We start from the raw sequence: 23,156 nt of genomic DNA on the forward strand, positions 1-23,156 counted from the left end.
CTATGGCACTCATACACCAAGTTGCCGGTTTTCCATAATTAGCCAGTGCACATTTTGCAAATGATGGGTTGAGGAACTTTCTAGTCAGTCTTGGCTTTCATGTGGACAGTGATTTATCCTATGCATTGTAAAAGCCTTAATCACTATTTCCAACCAATGATCTCTCCCTCACAGAGTCAATGAGCACAAACCTAGGCACCAAAGTGCTGCACCTCGGCTCCCTCATCATTGTGGTCAGATGTCTCAGAGAAGTGATGGCTGGGAGGAGATGATCTCTTTCCGCTTATATTTTGACCGTGTGTCTAGCACTGTGTGTATCAGGTATGGAAGCTGGAAGCTGTGGGCATAACTGTGAGCTTGCTTGTTCACACGTCTAAGGAGCATGAAGCACTGAGTGGCAGGCAGCAGGGCTGGATTAGAAACCTGAAGGCCCCTCCCCCCAGTGACACACCTCTGATAAACCTCCACTTCCTAAATGACCTCTCAAGAAAGCACTGGCAGCTGGAGAGTGGCTAAGTGACACATGAGCCTGTGCGGGACAGTTCACATTTACACTGTAATCCTAATGAAACAAGAACAATAAACATGATTTTTAGTAATCAAGTTTTGTAATCCTCAGTAATGAAGGCACGCCTTATAGGAAACATGCATCTGACAACAAGAAGAGCAATGAGAACCATAAATAAGAGACTTATTTAACAAAAAGTAGTCTCTTCTTAATTAGGTTTCCAGAATTGAAATCTTTGCATCATCATCATCATCATCATCATCATCATCATTATTATTGACAGTTTACTTATCAATATTTTAATTCACCAATCTATAAAATGGAGTAGCAATAGTCCCTATCACAATGACCAGCCTATGAATTAAATGAGACACCAAGTATCCATGCAAAGTCAATCTGTCCCTCAAAAGACATTACCATTAGTTATTAAATACAATGTTAGGTCATGGTTGTTGACCATTCTAGACAGCATGGACTATAACATACAAAGTGTAACTGAAAGCCCAAGTTCTGACTCATTAGTTCTGTTTTCACAGATGACTTCGAAATGATTGACAAGTAAGAATAATAGTGATATTGCTCTTCAGAGGTTTGGTAGCAGGGCTTGCCTGTGTTTGATGTCTCTTGGTTCATAGCACCATCTGGAAGCTGGTTAACAGTGGCTACTACTATCTAAGCCACAAAGGGAACTGGTGAGATCATCCTATTTGTTTAGAGCCCCACAGCTATGAGTCTTCAGGTTCAAATGCCAATTCATTCACTACCACAATGTATCATCTCAGTGGCTAGCAAAGTAGATTGGCCCAGATCTAGATTTCAGAGCATCAAAAGTTTTCTCATCAGAAACTTACTGGTCGGGACTTGATTTCTTTGGCGTAGAGAGGTTGTAAGAACTCTGAGTCTCCTTCTAGCTTCAGACCCTTTTCTGTGATTCTTAGGTTCCCCATTCCATCCTGAAATAGATACACAGACACAACAGGGAAAAATGTGATGAGCTAACATTTCAGAATACCCCAGGCTGTCAAAAATTGAAACAGTTATTGCCTTTTCCTTCCTTCCTTCTTCTTCTTTTTAATATTTGCAGGAGTGAGATGAGGGGAATCCAAACGAACATAAAATACCAGGAGGCATTGTTCAATACAATTATGCATATTATTCTTTTTGCTCACTTATTCCAGGCAAATTCTATTCCAAGAATGCCCCTGAGCCACTGACTTACAGAGGAAGAGGAAGCCCCATGCCTAGGCTGCACAGAGCAAAGGCGGTAGAAGAGGCAAAAAGGATGATTCTCTAAGTGGAAATGAAAGGTTCCATTTCCAGAATTCCTTGTGGAAATTTCACACCAACAGTTTATGGTCAAAGTGAGTGTTTGTACCTGCTTTCTTGGGCTCTTCAAACATTCAAGGAATTAAATCAGTGACTAGCACTTTAAATAGTACCTGCTGTATTGATGCTAAAATATATTCAAAGGTAGAAATCTTTTGGCAGCCTCTATATACTTACCACCCATTTTCAACAACTATCAATTTGTGGTTATTGCTACTTATCATGCCCACTTATATTCTTCCCTCCCCCTTGCTCAAAAATAATTTGAATACCATATATATGATTGTAATTCCTCCTGACAATCATTCCTTAATGTCAAACACAAAATATCAAACCCTAACAATGAGCATTCACATCATAGGGATAATATATTTTTTTAATAATTTGCTTATTTGAATGGCATTTTTCTACTACTATTGGTTGATAGACAAAGTACTAGGTAGTTTTTCATAGTCTCCAGGCAGTATTTCTCTAAGGAATCACTTACCTATATTTTCCCAGGCAAATAGATTTTTGTATTCATTCATTCTCATATCCACCCTTGCATGTCTCTGTCTGTCTGTCTGTCTGTCTGTCTGTCTGTCTGTCTGTCTGTCTGTCTCTCTCTCTCTCTCTCTCTCTCTCTGTGTGTGTGTGTGTGTGTGTTTCACTTTATTCTGAAAAAAATACAATGTCTCCTTCTGTGCTTATCATCTCATATACGTTCCTTTGACTGCCATATTTTCTGTAAATTGTCATTACATTAGGAGCCTTGACTAGTTTCTGAGGTTTCTAGAAAGAATGTATCCAGAGTATATCCTAGGAAATAGGATGTGTTTGTTTTCAATTGTTTAATGAATTATAACTCATAAGCTACTAATATTAAACAACATAAATTCTGTGTCTAATAGTACTTAATGTTGGAATTCTGCCTAAGGGTTCATGGTACTAAATTCCAGGTGCTAGAAGGACTGTTTCCTTTGAGAAGATTGAATGAGAATCTTTTCCTTTGTTTAGCATCTACAGGCTTCCCACAACCCTGGCCTCATGACCTCAACCCAGCCTCAGAGTTAGTACTGGTTAGTTGAATAATCACAGACTATTCTAATAATAGAACAATGTCTTTGATTTCATTAGGATGTGACTGCAATAGGCTAATGTTAATATTGTCAATTAAACAGGATCTAGACTCATCCAGGAGATAAATCTCTTGGGATACTCCTGAGGTATTGCCTAAACTATATTAGCCACCTGACATATCTGTTTGATTATCTACATTAGATTAATTGAGGTAAGGAGAGCCACCTTAATTGTGAGTGGCACATCTGGACTAGCTAGAAGGAAGAAACAAGTTGAGTACTAGCATTCATTGCTGCAAGCTTCTTGAGTAAGTACAATGTTACAAACTGCTTCAACCTGCGGTCATGACTGCCCTGCCAAGATGGACTATCCTTTCAATTCTAAGCCAAAATAAGCTCTCCCTTGAGCTGTTTTTGCAAGGTGTTTAAGTTGCAACAATGAGACAAGTTAAATAATACAGCTAATTCAGAGATGCTGACCTTTCTACCATCACACAATTGTAACTGCAACCCCAACTCCCCTTAGTCAGGGAGAGTAGCATCTCACAGGTTTTGAGAACACAGTATGGCTATCTTTGGGATGTGTGCTATTTCTACCAAGAGGTAATAGCATGCTTGCTATGATATTATTAACCATTGCTAATCATGGTTAGAAGGAGCCAAAATTTTACTAGAAGTTCAAAACAGACAACAGCCTGTTTTCATTAATGCTTTTTTAAAAATATTTTTATTAATGCTTTTTAATTTTTTAGCTGCGGTGTTCTGTTGAGAAAACTTTCATCTCCTTAATTATTTACTTAATTATTTACTTAAGTTACACTTTACAGAGTAACATAAGAGAATTTGAACTTTCCTTATTCTTTGGTATTTGAAGATTGAACTGCAGTAGAGGTAGGAGGATCAGAACTTCAAGGTCATCCTCAGCTATACATTGAGTTCCAGGCCAGACAGAACTACAGGAAACACACACTCTGTCTATCTCTCCCTCTGTCTTCTTCCCCCTTCTTTCTGTTGCCCGCCTCCTCGTCTCCCTCTATCTTCCAGTTTTTTTTTTGTTAGTGATTTAATGAAGAGTACCGATCAAACAGCTTCAGACATCATGACTAATACAAACAACTGAGATTTTGCCAGCTCTTAAAATCTTCACAGTTCAGTCTGATAGTGAAGTACACATGGTGGGGCGTCAGTCACCGAAACTCTGCTGTATGTTGTCATGCCACCTACACACAACAATAGTCCACATTGCCTTCTCCTGAACTCTCAATTTCTTTCACGACATTTTAAAAGTCCTCTCTTGTTATACAGATTTGTAACCTTTGCAAATGCTTTGCTTTTTATTATTCTCTGTTTCCTAGTAACACTTGAAAACTGATATCCCCAAGAGCTGCTGTCAATTCTGGGTGAGTCTCTCACAGAGTCACTGCCCATAGCCTCCTTGCTCAGGGACAGCATATGTTCTCCCCAGCTATTTTAGCAATGGACACTTTTCCTCTTCCATTTGTACAAGCACCCTTCACCCTATGAATGGGAAGAGATGGTCCACACTCCTAATACTCTTACTTTTGCCATTTATAGACACAGCTCTGCTAATATGGCCCTGCATTCAAACCCTGTCAGGCAGTAGGCTGGAGGATATGAATCTCACCAGTAGCTGGCAGAATTTGCAATAAAGAGAAAGAGAAGAAATCAAAGGAGAGCAAAGCTAGAGAAATGAATGAAGGCTAAGAAAGGCAAATATATTCCAACCACCTGCCAACCCCTTTTCAGTAGAAGTTTAGTTTTTATCTCTGTACCTCTCTTGGCTGCAAATGTATCATAATTTTTCCACCCCCCTATTTCTTCTTAGAGGATCCTCCTATGTTTGTGTACATAGGATTCAGCTTTCTAGTGTCCTTCCTGTTCACTGTGTGTGTGTTAAAAAATATTTGGTGGTGGGCTGGAGAGATGGCTCAGTTGTTAAGAGCACTGATTCATCTTCCAGGGGTCCTGAGTTCAATTCCCAGCAACCACATGGTGGCTCCCAACCATCTGTAACGGGATCTGAAGACAGCTACAGTGTACTCACATACATAAAATAAATGAATCTTTTAAAAGCTGGTGGTATAAATTTATTAAAACTGAAATATGCTGTTGGTTTCTGTGTGTAGAAACAAAACAGGGTACTGTGATAAACCCTGCCCACTTTTAGAGTTTCTCCTTCATACATTGTGTCAACGGTTCATCAACATGTCTTGACATCAGCATCATCCAAAATGGTTGCATCTTTAAGTACAATAATCAGTTGATGGTAGAACTAGATAATTGTCGCAGGTCAGACCTGAAGCTTAACTTTCCTCCTAGCAGAATGTAAAAAGAGGTATGTACTACTAAATATACATGATACATACTTTAAAAGAGTCACTGACTTTCCCCTCTGTTCAAATGGTAAAATTTCTACTTCTCTGAGGTAAATAGAGAGATAGCCGAAGAGCTGGTTTCACCAGAGCAACCATGTTCCTCACTATTGGCAGAGAACCCTCAACATCAAGGGACCACATACATGAGTGTGATTCCAATATTCTCAGTTGAAACCAATGCAGGGTATGGTCTAGTGCTTAGCCAGATAGTAAGACATCTGAAAAATGCCAAGCAAAGTGGACCTGGATGCTGGCCTTGAAGGCTGAAAACTTCGGAATAGCATGGTATGGTTTTAAGGAAGTCTTCCTTCTTGCTCCCATGATCTTCCTGCTGTATCAGCATCAGACAGGTTTTAATTCTGTCAGCACATTTGAGTCTTGAAGTGATGCCAAGTCCTATTTTAGTAAGCACTCACATGGCAATCTCTTCCCGAAGCAATTTTAATGGTGGGCACGAATTAGATTTGAACCAAGCAGGAAATGATATTAGGCAATACAAAGACTGAATGAGAATGAGTCTTGATGGGGTGCAAGGCTCTGGGGTATTTTCTTCACTGCTAGACACTCAGGTCCTAAAATCTTGCCTAGGAAGAAGTACCCGTTCAACAAATGTTTTGGAGTGAAAGAATTTATTAATTCTAAATAAACATAACACGTAACTTACGAATGCCATTATTTTCTATGGATTTAATTGAAATGGATCTTAAGTTGAAAATGTCACTGGTAGAAAAGGTGTTTATGTAATAATCTATTGAACCCCCCATCTTAGCACCTGTTGACCTTTGTGATCACATGACTGACAGAACTGGCATTCACTGCCCTACCCAACACCCCTCAGTAGCCCAGACAAATATGAGCCCATATGAAGTGTGAGTCCTAAACAATGTTATCACTTTCACACATTTTAAAGCCAAAATATCCATCAGCCAAACCATGTAGATTTGAGTATCTTGTGTAATTAGTAGTTACCTTTGGAAATGTAGTGGAAAGTAGTGGGGTGTGGGTTTACAAAATTGCAAAAGTTAGATCTATTCCTGTACCAGCTTCCGAACTGTTAGAACATACTTTCTCAGCTAGGATGGGCAGGCCCTTTATCCCATAATTGATGAATGACGAGCTTAAACAATTAAAAAAAAATCTCAGGCTTTCTACCTAGAAAGCATATTTGTATTTCTACAGAGGGTACAAATGTATCTTGAGGAGAAAGAAGTCAAAAATGAAAGAACTGAGAGATACTGTGTTAAGGAATTAAAATTTTAAAATAGAATATTGTTTTAGAATTTCATATGCATACAAAGTATTTGATTACAGTCACCTCCAACTTTCCAACTCCAAGTCCTCCCAGAGGCCCTTACCCTACTCCCCAACTTTAGGTCCCCTCCCTCCTCCATCTGTCCCTCTCTTCCCTCTATTTTATAACTCACTCAATCTAATTCTAATTCCCACTACTTATATGAACATGGGTGTAAAGCCATCAGTGAAATCTAATCAACCTACCAGGATCCAGGCCCTAAGGAAAACTGAATTTTCCTCCCCTGCCTGGCAGCCATCAACTATAACTCTTCGTCCTCTGCTAAGGGGCGGATGCTCCTTAGCCCCTTCCCATCCATGCTGGAATATCGGTTGGCTTGATCTCGTGCAAGTCTTTTACAAGCAATCACAGCCGCTATTAGTTCAGGAGTATAAGGATCCTGTCATGTCCACAACACACTATTTCACCCCAGCTCTGCCAACCTCTGCCTCTCTTGCTACTTTTCTGCCTTCCCTCCATGATGATACTTTGGCCCATGTATTAGGGCATTAGAATTTTCTAGTCTGTATTTGCCCCTAGATGGTTGCTTTTAACATCTGTGTCTCAAGCCGTCTCTTATGCTTTTCAGATTTTAAACAATAAAAAGGCCCGGAAGGGATAACAATGGAACTTCTGAACTATACACGAAACACTGCTTTTTTGTTTTTAATTATTTTACTCTTTTCTCATATAATACATCCTGGCCAGTATGCCCTTCCTCCATCCCCAGCCTGAACTTGCAAGTTTTCACAACCTTTCTTTCTCTCCCAGCCTGTCTGTCCCTGCCTCTCGGCAGCCTCTCCATCTTTCCCTTTTTTGGAGTGTTTACAGACTTTCCCCCTTGGCTAATAAAAACTTTCCCATCTCCGCGCTCCTCTGTCCAGTCCTTTGGTTCTGTTGTGCATGTCCTCTCTACAGCTGCTGTCCCAAAGCCAGAGATGCTTGGCTCTCATGGCTCTCAGAGTTACTGTGCCCCTGCCTCTTGTCTCTGGGCTTTGGTCCTCTTTTTTTTTTTTTTTAATCTCTTTGTAAGGCTTACAGTTCTCTATCTCTTTACATATTCAGCCATGTAGATCTATTTCCCCCTCACTAGACTTCAAATGCCTTGAGGCAAATAATTGTACGTTGTTTCTTGTTCTAATGGAGTCTAGTGTAGCATTTACCTATCCCCCAATATGTAACTTTAAGAAAGCAAGTTAGACAAATAGTTGTTTAGGATGTGCTCTTTAATGTTCATATCGGAACACTGACAATAAAGGCTATCCTTTCCCCACGCACTATGCAAAATATATTACCTACCTCATAGTCATTAATTCTTGTTCTCACTTTGAGGGGTCCGTACTGCATTATTAGCTCCATTTCACAAATAAACAAATTAAGAACCTGATGTTCACTCTGTCTCCCAAAAGCACTCGTCAACATTGCATCTTCCAGTGCCCTCCCTCTTATGCTCCAGCTGTATGCCAGCTGCCTGGTGAACTGGCACAAAAGGATACAGATGGGACCATCCCTTCCAGATGCCCCAAAGCTAAAACACAGCAAGTGAGTGGCCTGCAGGATGGCAAGGATGTGGGGATATACTATATCTAATGTGCTACCAGGGAGAGCAAAATGGTATGGGCACATTGAGAAAGATTAATGGTTTCACATAGCTACAACATAGCCCAAGAATATACAGTGTAAAGTGTCTGCTAAGACAGTTCAAACCCACACCCATACAATAGCACACAAATATTCACTGCAGCTCTGTTTGGAGCAGAACAAGTGGAAACCACTAAAATGTCCATCAGCTACTGATGAAAAAAAGGACATTATTCCTCATCATTGCTAAGGAATGCTAGCTAGCAATATGGAGGAATGAAATATCAATACGTTCCAAAATGTGAATAATCCTCAGAAATGTTATGCCAAGTTAAAGAAGACAGACATAAGAGCCCACGTATTGCATAATTCCATTTATATGTAATGTACTGAGAAGCAAATCTAGAGACCCAGAGTAGATTAGTGGTTGCCCAAGGCTTAGCGTGGAAACAGGAACTGACTGCAGAAAGGTTCGAGGGATTACATTGAGGTGTTATAAAATTGGGTTGTGAAGATAGCTGCCTAATCATAAATTTACTGAAAATCACTGAATTGTACACTCAAGGTGTAGGGGAAGCTTAGAGCATGCAAATATAACCTTAACAAGGTCCTTTTCAAAGAGTGACAAGCTGGAAATAATGCTCACAAGGAAGCTGGTTCAGGGCTCAGCATTCTGTATTTGGAATCCCCCAAATTGCCTCAGCATATCAGTTCAGAGATGTACAGAGGGTGGGAGAGGTGGCAAGTTCAAGAGGAGGCCAGTGACAAGTGCCCAGGGTTACCTGCCCTATGTGTGACATTATTAAAGAACCAGGCTGGAAGTTTTCTGTTGCCATCATAGACTGAGATTCAGAAAGGATTTGTCAGGAGAGGCAAGACGGAGCTTTCATACAGGATACACTTGGGGACCAAGACAAAGTGTCGGGGATGTTTCCCAGGCAGATCCTGACCTTTTCTGAGGAGTAGGGGCCTGAATGTCAGCAGTGCTGGGAGCTGAACACAGCAGGAAAGGAGAGAGCCAACAGGACACACTCACCCTGTGTCTCTGTCACAGCTTTGAAGTCCTTCAGTCATGTGCTGGGTCATCAGAACTTCACAGGGTTTTTTTCCCCCCTTTGGTCACTCAGGCTGAGGATGAGCTTTCTACTTCCTACACTTACCCTGCTCTATTTAATAAGGCTTAAGTATCAGTTCTCTCTCTCTCTCTCTCTCTCTCTCTCTCTCTCTTCTCTCTCTGTGTGTGTGTGTGTGTGTGTGTGTAAGAGAGAGAGAGAGAAGAGAAGAGGGAGGGAGGAAGGTAGAGAGAGAGAGAGAGAGAGAGAGAGAGAGAGAGAGAGAGAGAGAGAGAGAGAGCCAGAGAGAATAATATTGTCAGTTTTTTTCTGTAACTCAATGGATCAGGATCAGGACCGTGACTCCTTACTCAGAACACTGCTTAAAGTGAAGGTGACTATACCTGAAGCACCCCAGGTTTTCTAGATACCAGCAGAAAGGTATTCATGCACATTTTTATACTGTTCTAGAAGTGACTATATCAAGGGGGATGGTAGTCTACCAAAGCACACAGGAAGCAAATGAGTCTTGGTTTCTTTCCCGACAAATTGTTCAAGACCTACTAATCCTTAAGGGCTTTGATGAAAGCATGTATTTCTGTCTATTTCTTTGAGAAGGTGCTTCTTGATTTCCATAGCTTGTTAGAAACTGCTCATTCTTGCCTTCTTTAGAAACCATACCAAACACACACGCATGTATTGAGTGCTTTAGCATACTGCTCATGAAAATAGGCTCTGGAGTCAGACAGCATAAGCTAAAACATTGGCTCAAAGCTTAGCCCTGAGTAGCACTTAGACGGTCAAGGTAAAAACTATTTCTAAATTGAGGATTCTGTCAGATAATCCATATGTATAATTCAGAAGCAGCCAGTTTCTAACTATGGAGACAGAAACTGAAAACCTCAGGGGCCCCAAACAATGATGATTTATTTCTCACCCAAGTGATATGCCCAGGGAATTCATCAAGCCAGTCACTCAGTAATATAGGATAATGGGTTACCTACCATTTAAAACACTCTGCCATTTCCCACTTCTCTAGGTCCAGGAAGGTTTATATTTCCACACTCACTTATGTTTGATTCTGTTGGTTAACCATGAGCAGCTCAGTCAGCTAGTAGGAGGTGCTTGAGAGCCTCTGCATGCCTAGACACACTCTTTCTCTCTTGACTATCAGCTTGTCACAGTCAAGGCCAATATTTGAACTGTCTTTTTGTCCTAAACATCTCTTCTAGTCTATGACTCAGGAGGACATTTTAACTTATTATAGCAGAGAAGTTTTCAGTTAGTCACAAGGAACCAGATTCTAGCTCTTAAATAAACCTAAGTGGGGCTTAAAGTCAGTGTTCACCACTACCACATATTCAGCCCAATGCTCTATTTATTGGTCTTTGGGGAAACAGCCAGGCCAGTATGAAGTTTGTGTACACTTCTGCAGATGAAAGTTTGTTTTAAAGCTGGGAAGGTTGGCTCTGACCTGTAATCTCAGCACGAAGCTCAGAAGGACTCCAAGTTAGGCGCTTGCAGATAGCCTGTCCTGATGCTATCTCAAAATCACAACAGTGGTAACAACGATCAACACAAAAGCCCAGAAGAGGCTGCTCTTCAAGAATGTTTGTGAGTGGGGCTGGACAGATACACAGCTCTCTTGCAGAAGATTTTAGTTCAGTCTCAGCGCCCACATCTGGCAGCTCCCAACTGACTAGATGTAGGAAATCCGACACCCACTTCTTACTTGAACAGACAGGGCACTCAAGTACCTAAGTCCATACTCAGACTCAAATAGTTGAAGGTAAAAATAAAATCACTTAAAACAGAATGCTCGTGAGGGAATATAAGCATATAGACCTTATAGGATTACAGGGGAAAATACAGAACATTGACTTCTAGTCTTGACTAGCTATTCGTGTCAATTTGAACAGACCCAGTCCCTTCAAATCGTCTTTCCAAAACAAAAGTGTGAACCTCTATGGTATTAATATTGAAGTCTTTCCCACTTAAAAGGGGCCGGCTTCTAGGAGGATGTACAAGAATAAGCTTGCCACCTAAACTACCACACATCATAGCTGTTCCTGGGAGCTGGCGCCTACTGTCCAGGGACCACAGTGAGGATTTGGAGGTTTGTATCTTTGCAAATGAAGTCCATGAGGAAGCTTCTTTAAATGACTCTAAATGTATAGTGGAGCAGAAAGGATTCAAGTACCAAAACCAACAGCAGCACATTGTTCTGATGCAGAAACTTGTAAGCAACCTTTACAGAGACATTGGTGGAGAATTTATCGATTGTTTGAAGGGAAGAAAATGAGAGATGGATAATAAAGTGCAAGTTGCTACATCCCCTGTCCTCAGTGACAAATGGGAGCTTCGGATGCTTGAGCCATTGTTGATAAAGGAGCACACTCATTTATCTTAAAGAGACACAGGAAAGAAAACAAGTGAAATATGATTAGGCCTCTGCCAAGTGTTCAGATTAAATCCTTACCATGGCAATCCCTGCTGCTAGGTGAATGCTTCCTACCGGTAAAGCCGAATGAAGATACTGGCATGAGTGGTGCTAAAAATGCATGCTGGGAAAATCCCTTCCAAAATAGATTATTTCCCCAGGGTGTAAGCCCCAGGGGACCTGGTTTTCCTGTCTTCTCTGTTTTCCTTAGGACAAGTTGTCAGCCTTACATGGCAGTGTCTTTTATGAGGCATCAAGCTCTAGCTTCAAGGGCCCAGTGCCTTGTTATATTTGCAAGGAAGGTTTCCAGGAAGGCATTCAGGAATAAGAAAGCTTCTATGTGTACTCCCTACACTAGAGCAAGCTACCAATTAACTTGGCCTCCTCGTCAAGTGTTAATATCCAAACTAGTCTTCCAAAGGGTGTTAGTTGAAGTACTCTCAGCTTTCCAGTGAATACCAAATTCCATGATTGTGTTTAGTGTGTTAAACTAAGGGGAAGAAACCGTTGCCCAGTGGGGATAACTACTGCCGTCTCCCTGCTTGTGCCTCTAACATGAGTTCCTGACAGGGTGGGGCAATTAGACGTTGCACAAGGCTTCAGTGAACCCTTGCAAAATCCAATCTGGTCTTCTCAGTGGACAAACACAAGATATTGCTTCTTTCTTCCTTCTGCAATCAGCATCCAATAGCTAAAGGTATGATATATATTACAAAATGAAATGAAGCAGAGGAAGATCAAAAACATTGTGTATGTGTGCACAAGGGTGGATATGATTCAGACAAGGTCCAGAAGGATTCTTTAAGGATAAAAAAGCCAATTGGGAAGAGAAAGCCAGCTAAGATCTTGACAAGGGGATCACTGGATGAACACGGAGAATGGCTGGTACGGAGGTGAGTCCCATCATACGATTTCTATTATAAGGGAAAGAACTCGATGCAATAAACACAGAGAAGGGAAAGGACCAAGCCAACAATACCACAGAGAGGAAGCCTCTGTGGAATTTGTGCTTGTGTTCCTTATGTAGCCAGATGCTCAATGGATATCACAGAATGGTAAAGGTGAGATTTATACTTTAATTAATCAGAGTCTAATGCGATGTTCATGATCACACAGAGCCCCAGATTTCACTCCAAAAGCAGTTCTCTAAAACATGCCAATAATAATAGATTCTGCAACTTCGCTCAACTTAACTGCTTTGGAATGCTCTCTCTGCCTCCTTTTTCAAAATAAATTCATAAAAGCAACAGGCCAGACCACAGGTTTTAGAACCATAGTGATGCATTTTGCAGTCCAGACCCCAACAGTCAAGAGGTGTAATCTTTTCCTGCATCTTCCACTGCCTATAAAATACTGATCACAACCTTCTTCCTTGAGTTCTGTGCATCTGTCTTTGCATATGATCTCCTTAGCAGCCTACCCGGAGCAGTGCAAATGCCCCTGGTAAGCCTTGTGCTAAATCATACATCGCCCAGCTCCTCTATGGCCTCTCTGCCCTCCTTTATTCATCCTCTGATTCCCTTCAGCAGTAGATCCCTGCCACATGCCCATTTAGCACTCACTTGATTCAGTCTGGCTCCAAGAGGTTTGCAGAAGAGGAAGAGAGGAAGGCTACTAAGGGGGCTGCCAGTGTCAAGAGGTTGGAGAGAGAAGGTGACAAGGGAAAGGGATAAGTCACAGCGGTGTGGCAGAAAGTTAGTCTTTCATGGTTCCCAGAAGAAAGTGAGGGGTTTGAACCCAACTCCTATTTCAAAGCCTGCAACCCTAGAGCAGAGGAGATCAGAGGAGGTGTCTTAAGATTCATCAAAAGTGAGGCTGCTTTGTTCCCTGGACCAGACAGCACATTAGTGATTTCACCAGGAAATCAGCTATCAAGTAATAAAGGACTAGAACCAATTAATGGGATCTAATTTGCTCTTTACCCTCTTCAGTTGCTACCGCATATTTCCCACACTCCCAGTCTATCCCTTAAAATGAAAATTCTTAAAGGTCTGAGCACGATAATTTCCTAGAAAAAAGACAGCCAGGCAGGCAACACCGGATGCTAATAAAATCTACATCTCATTGAGAACCATTTTTATACAATATTTGCAGAACTGTAGTAATTGAACATACAAGTTAGAGGTCCAGACCTTTGGCCAAGCACTATTCTAAGTCAGACAGAAGGAAGATAGTCAAAACGATGTTGTGATTATAGTTAATAAAAGTACATTCTTTCATATTATTGTTGTCCTATGAATATATTTTAATTGTGCTCACCACAAAAAATGTGCAGTAATACATGTGTTGATTAGCTTGATTTAGCCATTCCATAATGAGTAAATATCTCAAATTAGAAAGCATCATTCTCTAAACCACAAAATGTATGTTTTTATTTGTCATTAAAATGCACAAATTTGTTAAAAGCCATGTTGGGTATGTCTGAGGGGTTTTTTCTCCAATGAGATTAGCATGTTGTTTGGTAGAATGAACAAAGGTAAAAGTCCTCCCGAAGGTGGGTGGGCCTCACTCAAGCAGCGGACATCCTGAAGAGCTCGCACAAAGACAGTTCTTCTCTGTAGCTTCAATTTCAGATCGTAACGGCTCTTGGGCTTCAGGAGTTTGGATTTGTACTAGAATTGCATCATTGCCTTTCTGAGATGCTACAGTGATAACTGCAGACTCTGGGTCTAGTCATCCCCATAGTCACATAGGCCAGCTCCCTGAAATGAATATATTAATTATATTTATTCATGGAATCACAGATAACTGTCTGTCTGTCTACCTACCTATGTACCATCAGCTATTTTCACTTCTGTTCTGTTTTATTCTACTCTATTCTGCTTCTTGGTATAAATTTAACAAAATGCTAGATCCCCAGACCTGATCCCCATGTGGAGATTCTAGAAAAGAAGCAAATTACTTTAAGCTAAGGCTCTCAGAAAGGATCTGTACAAGTTAGGCAATCTCTTCACCTACCTACCACGTACCTCTAAAGCTGTGCAACCAATGCCATTCTTGCTATAGCTATAGACTTTCTTAGACCTATAAGACCAAAAGTCATCACTGTGGCACCTTTTCAGTCCCCCCTTTGCCATGAGGAGGAAAGCTAAGCTATAAGGAATTCTCCAGCAACATTCAGAGCCCTTCCCTGGACTTCCCAGATTATAAAATGGCCAGACACCACGAGCTAAACAGAGTCAGGGTGATCTTAACCTTTCCAGGAGAAATGACCACCACAGGACCTAAGACATCAACCGCTTAGTGCATTGTAATTTAGGCATAGTTTGGTAGGAGTTTACAGCAACCGAAGTCATTTGTTCTCCACCATTTTATCGCCACGCGCTTACAAAGGGTCACATGAGATCTACTCTAATTTTATTAAGGACTCTGCATCAAACACAGTAAGACTTCCTTTCCCTATATTCTGAACACCATGAGCACATCAAACAACTTAGCAAGAGAACAGCCTTCTCCCTTTCTCATGCTTAAACCTTGGCAGAAGGCAAAATGTGTAAAGTGAGGAGACTGAACTGAAACTTCTCTTGGTCTCTGCTTTAAAATATGTGTAAGTCACCCAACCATTGGGTGGAGGTCACAGAACACTGTGTGAGATCAAGGTAGCTGGAGGCAATTCTTCTGAAGGGAGCCTCTGCTTCTCTGCCTGTAGGAGTGCCAGGTATGTACACTGTAGCGACACCTTTATAAACCTATAGACAGCTTTCTGTCTAAAATACACACACCCATATCTTAGTCCCAGTGGTGACACAGCAGGCACCCTTCCTTTACTTCACTAGCATTTAAATTCTGGACTGAATCCTATTATTCAGGAGGTATGAGGTGGCCCATGGGAACATTTCCAGCAATAATAATTCAGAATTAAAATCTAATTTAAGCATGACAATGATGCCAGGAAATTACAAGCCCAGGTAAAAGGAAGTCCCCGTGACAGAAATGGCTGTTATTCATTCTTGCAGAGAGTGCTGGGAAAACTCTCCAATCATTTTCTTTAGGAAAAAAAAAACATTTTTATCACCTAAGGCACCCCCCCCCTTTTTTTTAAATCACACAATGTCTTGTAAGGGGCAAGCCCTAAAAAAGAAGCATCTGTCGCCATGACTGGCATATGTATGAGAAGGAGAGCATGTCAGAGAAACACACGAAAAAAGCTATTTCAGGTTGTGGAGCAAAAGGAGCACGTGAATAGCTTGAGAAAACGCACATTTTAACAGGCACGTAGAGGGCAGCTTCAGGATGTCTCAATACGTTCTTTCTGAACTTCTGTTTTTAAAAGGGCATCCCTCGTGGGTTGAAGCAGTGGCAGCTTCAGCATCCAAAGAACCCATGTTCAAATGCCAGTTGGATGCCTTACTCCTTAAGCAACCTTGGGCAAACCAGTTCGTACTTTTAATTTCAGTCTCCTTTCTTTTATAGTAGGAGCATGCTGCCTGGGAGGACGGGTGTTAGGGCCGAATAGATTTACTTTTCCCTAACACGGTGTAAGGTGAGCCTTGGGGGTCTTCATACAAAAGTTCTTTTCTAAGTAAAATACAGAGATTTGACCATGGCATATTCTGCTTTTTAAAACTGACTCTCAAAAAATAGAGATTCTACTCTTTACAGATTTATTTGGGGTGTGTGTGTGCGTGTGTGTCTGTGTGTGCGTGTGGATGATGTGTGGATATGTGCATGAGTACAAGTGTTCTTAGAGGCTAGAAGAGGGTGCCAGATCCCCTGGTGGGAACGGACCTCCCACGTTTTCTGAGCTCAATCTTAGCCTCTGAGCCATCTTTCCAGCTCTAAGAGATTTCTGCAACCAGGATGATTTCAACTTTTTCTGTTCTTTAATGACATGGACTGTGAGTTCTTTGGTCCTTATAGACTGAGGACCATCAAGTTACTTCCCCTAGGTCCGGGTCTAACATGTAGGTATTTTCTCTGTTTATTACAAGGATCTGACTTCAAGTATTATCAACTTTGGACCCTGGGAAGAAGTCAAAGCATGTGTTTCCGTGTCAATGAATGTTCCCGCCAGTTCTTGAAATCTCACACATCCTGGCTGAGCCGGCCTCTCTCACCTGCTTAACTCAGTGCATAGATAGTTGCTCTGAGTTCTGTTGCAAAGAGGGAAGGAATGTGCAAGTGTGAGGTCTCCGAAATCAGACACTACAACTTAGACTGGCAGGGGGAGAGGGGGTACCTCCATTTAAATGAAGATAATAGCATTTGACCGTTATTATGGGGTCACAGGAATGTTCTTCTCCAGGTTACATGCCAAGGCACCAGGGTAATTACAGAAGTTAGTACTCTCAAGACAGCAATTAATACACGGAAAAGGAAAGGAACTGGATGCCCCCACGATTGACTTTACACGCAAATGAAGCTGTCAAACACTTGAAACTCTCCCCTCTGATTATCCAAGCATAAAGACAAGGGTGGCAATAGGTAGACATGTGTGTAGCAGGAACTAGGGAGCAATTAATAGGCGCGTGACACAGAATGTCAACTGTGATTAGTGCTAATTTCTTTCCTCAACCTTGGGTGACTTAATTCTCCCTCATTGTCACATGTCTGAGACTAGTTGCTTCTAAAACGCCACAGCCTAATTCATGTTATATACACTAAAAAATTAGGTTTTTTAACTTGGGGGCTAGAAGGAAAGATCTCTATTCCAGTTGTATTCATCATGTTGCTGTTCCTTGGAGCGTAACCCAAAAGGTCCATCCTTAAGGCCTTTGTATCTACTGTTTCCTGTGCTCAAATGTTCTTTGCTCTCTTCATAGCTGAGAGCTATAACCCTTTCAGTTAATTAAGGTCCTAGCTCAAATACAAGCCCTTCATACACCAGCCCTTCCTTGACTGCTCTCAGACCAGAAGCTCTTTTTCAATATCACCAGCAACCGTGACCTCTCATTCGAGTTTTTACTGACGTGTGTGTGGTTGCTAACCATGCTAGAACATATCCTCACAGAGAGGAAGGTTGTTTGGAATACAAATGGAACAGTGCATGGCATGTATTAAAGGTACTGACAGACTTTGAAAAATGACTAGAAAAACAATAAAATACACCGAAACATTAGACATCGCTGTTATCATCTTTATTGTTAATTAAATTTTCTACCAGAGCCCTGTGCAGCAATGAATTTTGAAGTTTTTCTAGATTTATCAATGTTTCCAAGAGTGGATAAATTCCTTAGAAATAGCGAATATATTTTATTAGTTTTTCTTCAGGCTTGAGTTAAAGCTGAGCTAACCAATTCCAGTTGAATGGACAGATGAAGCAAAGTATGGAAAATTACAGAAGAGGCGTGAAAGGAAAGGAAATGGTACTGACATCACCCATGAAACTGGGTAACAGAGCAGTACTCAACATCGTGCACCAGTTAGCATAAAGGGTACTTGGGTTGGAACAAAATCCAGGGGTTCACTGTGAAAACTGGTAAAAAAGCCAATGATACTGTTAAAGGGAATCAAATGCTCAGAAAGAAGTGAAACCTACATCGTTACTAGACAGTAGACACAACTCAGTCTAGGGGGAAGCAGACGGTCCCATATCTGAAGGTGCAGTTCAAGGTCTAGACATTCTGCTAGGTGGGGAGGGAACAGATGCAACTGGGTTCCCAACAGATAGTTTGATGTGGCAGAGAGCTTGGCCCAAGTCTTCCCTGAACTGCACATTTTGTCCAAGGCCCATCACTCCTGTCATCCTCACATCTCTCGATTCATCAGATCCGTCAGAGACAAGGGAGATTACTTCACGAAAACAAAGTGTTGCCTCTGATCCTCTTTCCTGAATTGAGTGGCATCTATTTTTTTTAATCTTTATTAACTTGGGTATTTCTTACTTACATTTCGATTGTTATTCCCTTTCCCGGTTTCAGGGCCAACATCCCCCTAACCCCTCCCTCTCCCCCTCTATATGGGTGTTCCCCTCCCCATCCTACCCCCATTACCGCCCTCCCCTCAACAGTCACGTTCACTGGGGGTTCAGTCTTGGCAGGACCAAGGGCTTCCCCTTCCACTGGTGTTCTTACTAGGCTATTCATTGCTACCTATGAGGTTGGAGTGGCATCTTTACACCTTAAAGATGTTTAAAGAATTTAAGAGCAACAGGAAACTGTGGAGGAGATGTAATCCTAGCCATCATCCCGGGCCACACTGTGGGGGTCACAGAGATAGGGTGATGATTTAAGGCTTGTGACACTCCATTTAGACTTTTTCTACCTCAGTATACATGACAAGCATGGTGGGGAGCATGGCAGCAGGCACAGAGGCATCCTGCTGGAGGAGTAGCTGAGAGCTTAAGATACAACCACAAAGCAGAGAGAGCTAACTGGGAATGACTTTGGCTTTTGAAATCCTAGCCTACTCCCAGTCACATACCTCCCCCAACAAGACATTATGGCCTAGTTCACTCGCTCTCAATCTGAGGGTCATGAGTCCTTTAGGAGTTGACCAAAACCTTTCGCAGAGGTAACATATCCTGCATATCAGATTACATTAAGATTCAAACCAGTAGCAAAATCATAATTATCAAGTGGCAATGAAAATAATTCTATGGTTGGGTTCACTGTAACATGAGGAACTGTGTTAAAGGGTTGTGGCATAAGGAAGGTTGAAAACCACTCTCCTGGTCCTTCCCAAATAGTTTCACTAACAAGAGAGCAAGTATCCAAATACATGAATGAGTCTTTAGTGATCTTTCTCATTCAACCCCCAACAGCCAGGCACACTTGTATATACTAAGCCAAGCTCTTGGAAGGGTGAGGCAGGAGTTTGAAACCTGCCTAGGATGAGTAGTGAGACTTCATTTCAAAAACTTAACATTAATAAGCAACAAGACATACTATTGTGAGTTGTCCAGAGGCTGAAGAAAGTTGGCTAGATATTAACCATGAGAGCAGATATTTGTGGGGTTGAAGAGACAGGCTTGGCTGTTAAGTTTCTCATGCTCTTGCAGAGGACCCAGGTTGGGCTTCTAGCATTCATGTTGGGCAACTCACAACAGCTCATAACTCCAGATCCAGGGAGATGTGATGCCTCCAATACCCTCTTGCTTGGTCCTTGTGCTTCTTCTCATTCTTATCACTAGAACCTAACCCTAGATTCCTCCTGTGTGTTGTGAGTTCACAGACAAGACAGCTCCATGTGTTCATTTCAATGTTTTATCAGGCGGTCAGATGGAGGTGTCTGGGTGAGGAAATAGAGAAGAGAGCTTTTCCAGGTCATGAGACACTGTTTCCCACAACCCTGGAAGGAGGTCAGGGTGGGTAAAGTCTGTGATTGGTCAGAGCATAAGAAGCAGCTGTTTGTTACACTGTGGCTGGCACAGGTCCAGGGAAACAGGAAACATCATCCAGGTCTGTATTCAGCAGTACTCATCTGTCTCAAATGTTCCCACAAGGCTTGGCTCTCATCAGGTATGTTTTATAACTGGCTTCCAGGAAGGGGTCTTCAGTCCTGTGGTAGAAGCTTATCCACTTCTTCCCTCACAGGTGAATATTGTGACAGCCTTATTCCTATAACACATGTTAGAAGAAAAACCCTAGACTCATGCAGATGGAATAAATTGGTAACCCAAACTTCAGCTTACCTGTGTATGGGTTAACCTGGGCTAAGGTGCTTTTTTTGTTTATTTGTTTTATTTTTGGCTGTGGGGGGGGGTGAGGGTTAAATAAAAAATAAAGCATCTGACACCCAAGAGCTTCCAAAGTGACGTCTTGAAAAGTTACAATTTATTGAGAAAGCCCCCACATGATGCCATCCTGACTGAAACTCCAGGGTCACATTCAGTCGTTTCCTTAGGACTTCTGGAGGGGATCAAAAGATTGTGGTTACTCCACACCCTGATTGCCCTCCTCACCCGTCACACTTCCCTCTTTCCTCTTTATCCTTTCAGAAAAATTTGAATTTGAGTCTCCATCTTAATGTATGAGATTAAGCCAGAGTAGTTTACTTTTAAAGTAAGGTTTTAAACTAAAGAATAAAAGTGGAAATAGAAGTGTTATGGTACAACTTCAAATTCCCATGCTCTAGATGAGAGGAGAATGTGTGTCTTTGTTGCTGACATTCCCCATGTACTGATCTCAGGAGCATTATCTCAATCGCCCTTAATGAGGAACAATCCACCTATTATTGTGCAGTGGATTTTTCAGATGGCAAAATCAATGCCAGAGAGATTTAGAGATATGTTCAAAGGCCTGGTCAAGTGGAAGGACCAGTGGATGGGCTGAATTCAGCTCTACAAAGGTTCTTTCTATCACTACAGTGTACCCCTTTGATGGAGTTCTCGGAGGGCACCATGACCTTTTACACAGGGTACTGTAGGTTTGGCCTCTGGAAGCAGCACAATCAGAGTATTCATGCCTAAAGACCCATGAAGGTCAAGTCTGCAAATTGCTTAACACGTGAGATGTGGCCTTTGGAGATTTCCTACAGAAAACAATAACAGCAACAACAACAACAACAAAAAGAGACAAACAAACACTTCAGCCCAAACACAAGAGTGACATTTGTATGGTAAATAAAGCACTAATGCTATTTTTGAAAAGAGACCCTATGATAATGAGGTGCTAAAACCTTAGGATCTATGCTTAGGAAGCTGCATGCACAGGCACAGGCAAACCCAGGGAGGAGTTGTGTTTGCTGCAGGTAGGAGAGCTGGGAAGCCATTTGATCTCTGATGGTTCATTCTATCATGAGCCTCGGATGCTGCAGATGGAGCAGCAGGACCTGCTGTGTGCCCTGCTCTGCTGGGTTTTGGTCTTGCCTTGCTCTCATCATTTCCCATGTCCCCATTCTTCCTTTCTGGAATGGTAGTATTTACTGTGTACCATTGTCTGTAAGGAGCATGAAATAAGTTTTAGAATTTATAGGAGCTCACAGTTAAGTAATCACCTTGGGTGACAGTTGACACTTGTACTCTGTACCTTCAAATGGTCTTGGAATTGTTAAGGTCTATGAAGGTTTTGGGGGTTGGACTAAATGCATTTTGCATTATGGGATGTCTGTGAACCTATAGATAAAAGAGATGGAATGTGATGCATCTGGGTGTCAAATTAAGAAGGGGCTGAATAGGGATGATTAGTATTGTTGACTTGACAGGCTCCAAAATCACTTAAGGTACGAGCCTCTGGTCATGAATATGGAAGATTATCTAGGTGAAATGTGGTGATTGTCTGTGAGGGGTTCTGTAGAATAGAATGACTGAGATGGAAACACCCATTCTAAAGGAGGGGTGGTACCATGCCCGGGCTTAGGTCCATGCTTGCATGAAAAGGAGGAAGGCAGGCGAGCATCAGTATTCATCACTCTCTAATTCAGACACAATGTTACCAGCTGCTTCAAGCCCCTGCTCCCCGGACTTCTCAATAATGATAGACCGCACTCTCAAACTACAAAACCACAATAAACCCTTCCTTCCTCGAGTTCCTTTGGTCATGTGTTTTGCCTGGGATAAGCAATATGAGAAGTAACTAATAGAGCAGAGATGAATTGAACTGGGTAAGTCCAAAGGAATGACTGTCAGACAACCACTAGGGCCACAGGAACAGGCTCGATTAATGCTACACTCATACTCGAAGAATGTTAATAAGAGTTAATGTTAATGAAGTCTTCATTAACTGCCTCCTGCCCCCATCTTCCTGCTTGAGATAGGCTCTCTCACAGAACTTGGAACTCACCAGTGGTTTAGACTATCTGGCCAGCAAGCCCTGGGCTCCTTCTCTTTCTGTCTCCTCCATGCAGGGATAACAGCCTCATACCATGAAGCCACAGGTTTATATATGGGTGTTGCACATAGAACTTAGGTCTTCAGGCTTTTGTGGCCAGGACTTTATGGACTGAGCATCTTCTCGGCCCCTTGAAACCTTTTGAATCTTCTTCTATTTTCCTGTCTTTGTGCTAGGGTAACTAAGGAACCACTAGCTTTCTTTGAGTTTGAGTGTAGCTCAGATGCCACAGATGATTAGAAGAAAATGGGAGTCTTCCTCATGTCTCAGATGTTAAGACAGGAGTCTCAGACTCCAAATGCCCACAGAGACAAGGATGTGACACAATGAAGAAACAGTCCTGAGGACTCCAGACTCTGCCAGGGACATGGCCAGATGGTGACTATCTGTAGCTGCTTTGCTCTTTTGTTCTGTTTTATGAGTAAAGAAATCTAAAGCTGTGTGGAAATTTCTTTTTGTGGGGCTGGAGAGATAGCTCAAGTCCAGCACTTGCTGTTCTTGCAGAAGACCTGGATTTGGTTTTAGTTTCAAGGAAACTGTCATCCTCTTTCAAGCCTCTGTAGGCATCAGACACACACACACACACACACACACACACACACACACACACACACACACACACACACACTACATATACATATGTATATGCAGGCAAAAATAACAAACAAACAAAAAACAAAATACTCTACTCATATAAAGAAATAAAAGCAAGTCTTAAAACATTTCTCTCTTTCTCTGACTCTGTCTCTGTCTCTCTGTCTGTCTGTCTCTGTCTCTGTTTCTCTCTCTCTCTGT

The 23,156-nt window shown here is 41.8% G+C and overlaps 1 protein-coding gene across 2 annotated transcripts in view; it reads right to left on the bottom strand.

Moving 5' to 3' along the window:
* The window catches only part of Sgcd (sarcoglycan delta), a 911,604-nt gene that overhangs the window by 202,363 nt on the left and 686,085 nt on the right, over window positions 1-23,156 (bottom strand). For both annotated transcript variants that reach the window (XM_032911912.1, XM_032911913.1), the window contains one exon: window positions 1,360-1,461. In XM_032911912.1, the coding sequence (XP_032767803.1) occupies window positions 1,360-1,461 (102 nt within the window). The remainder of the gene's footprint in view (window positions 1-1,359; window positions 1,462-23,156) is intronic.

Source organism: Rattus rattus, chromosome 9 (genome assembly GCF_011064425.1).
Source record: "Rattus rattus isolate New Zealand chromosome 9, Rrattus_CSIRO_v1, whole genome shotgun sequence".
Classification (NCBI taxonomy): domain Eukaryota; kingdom Metazoa; phylum Chordata; class Mammalia; order Rodentia; family Muridae; genus Rattus; species Rattus rattus.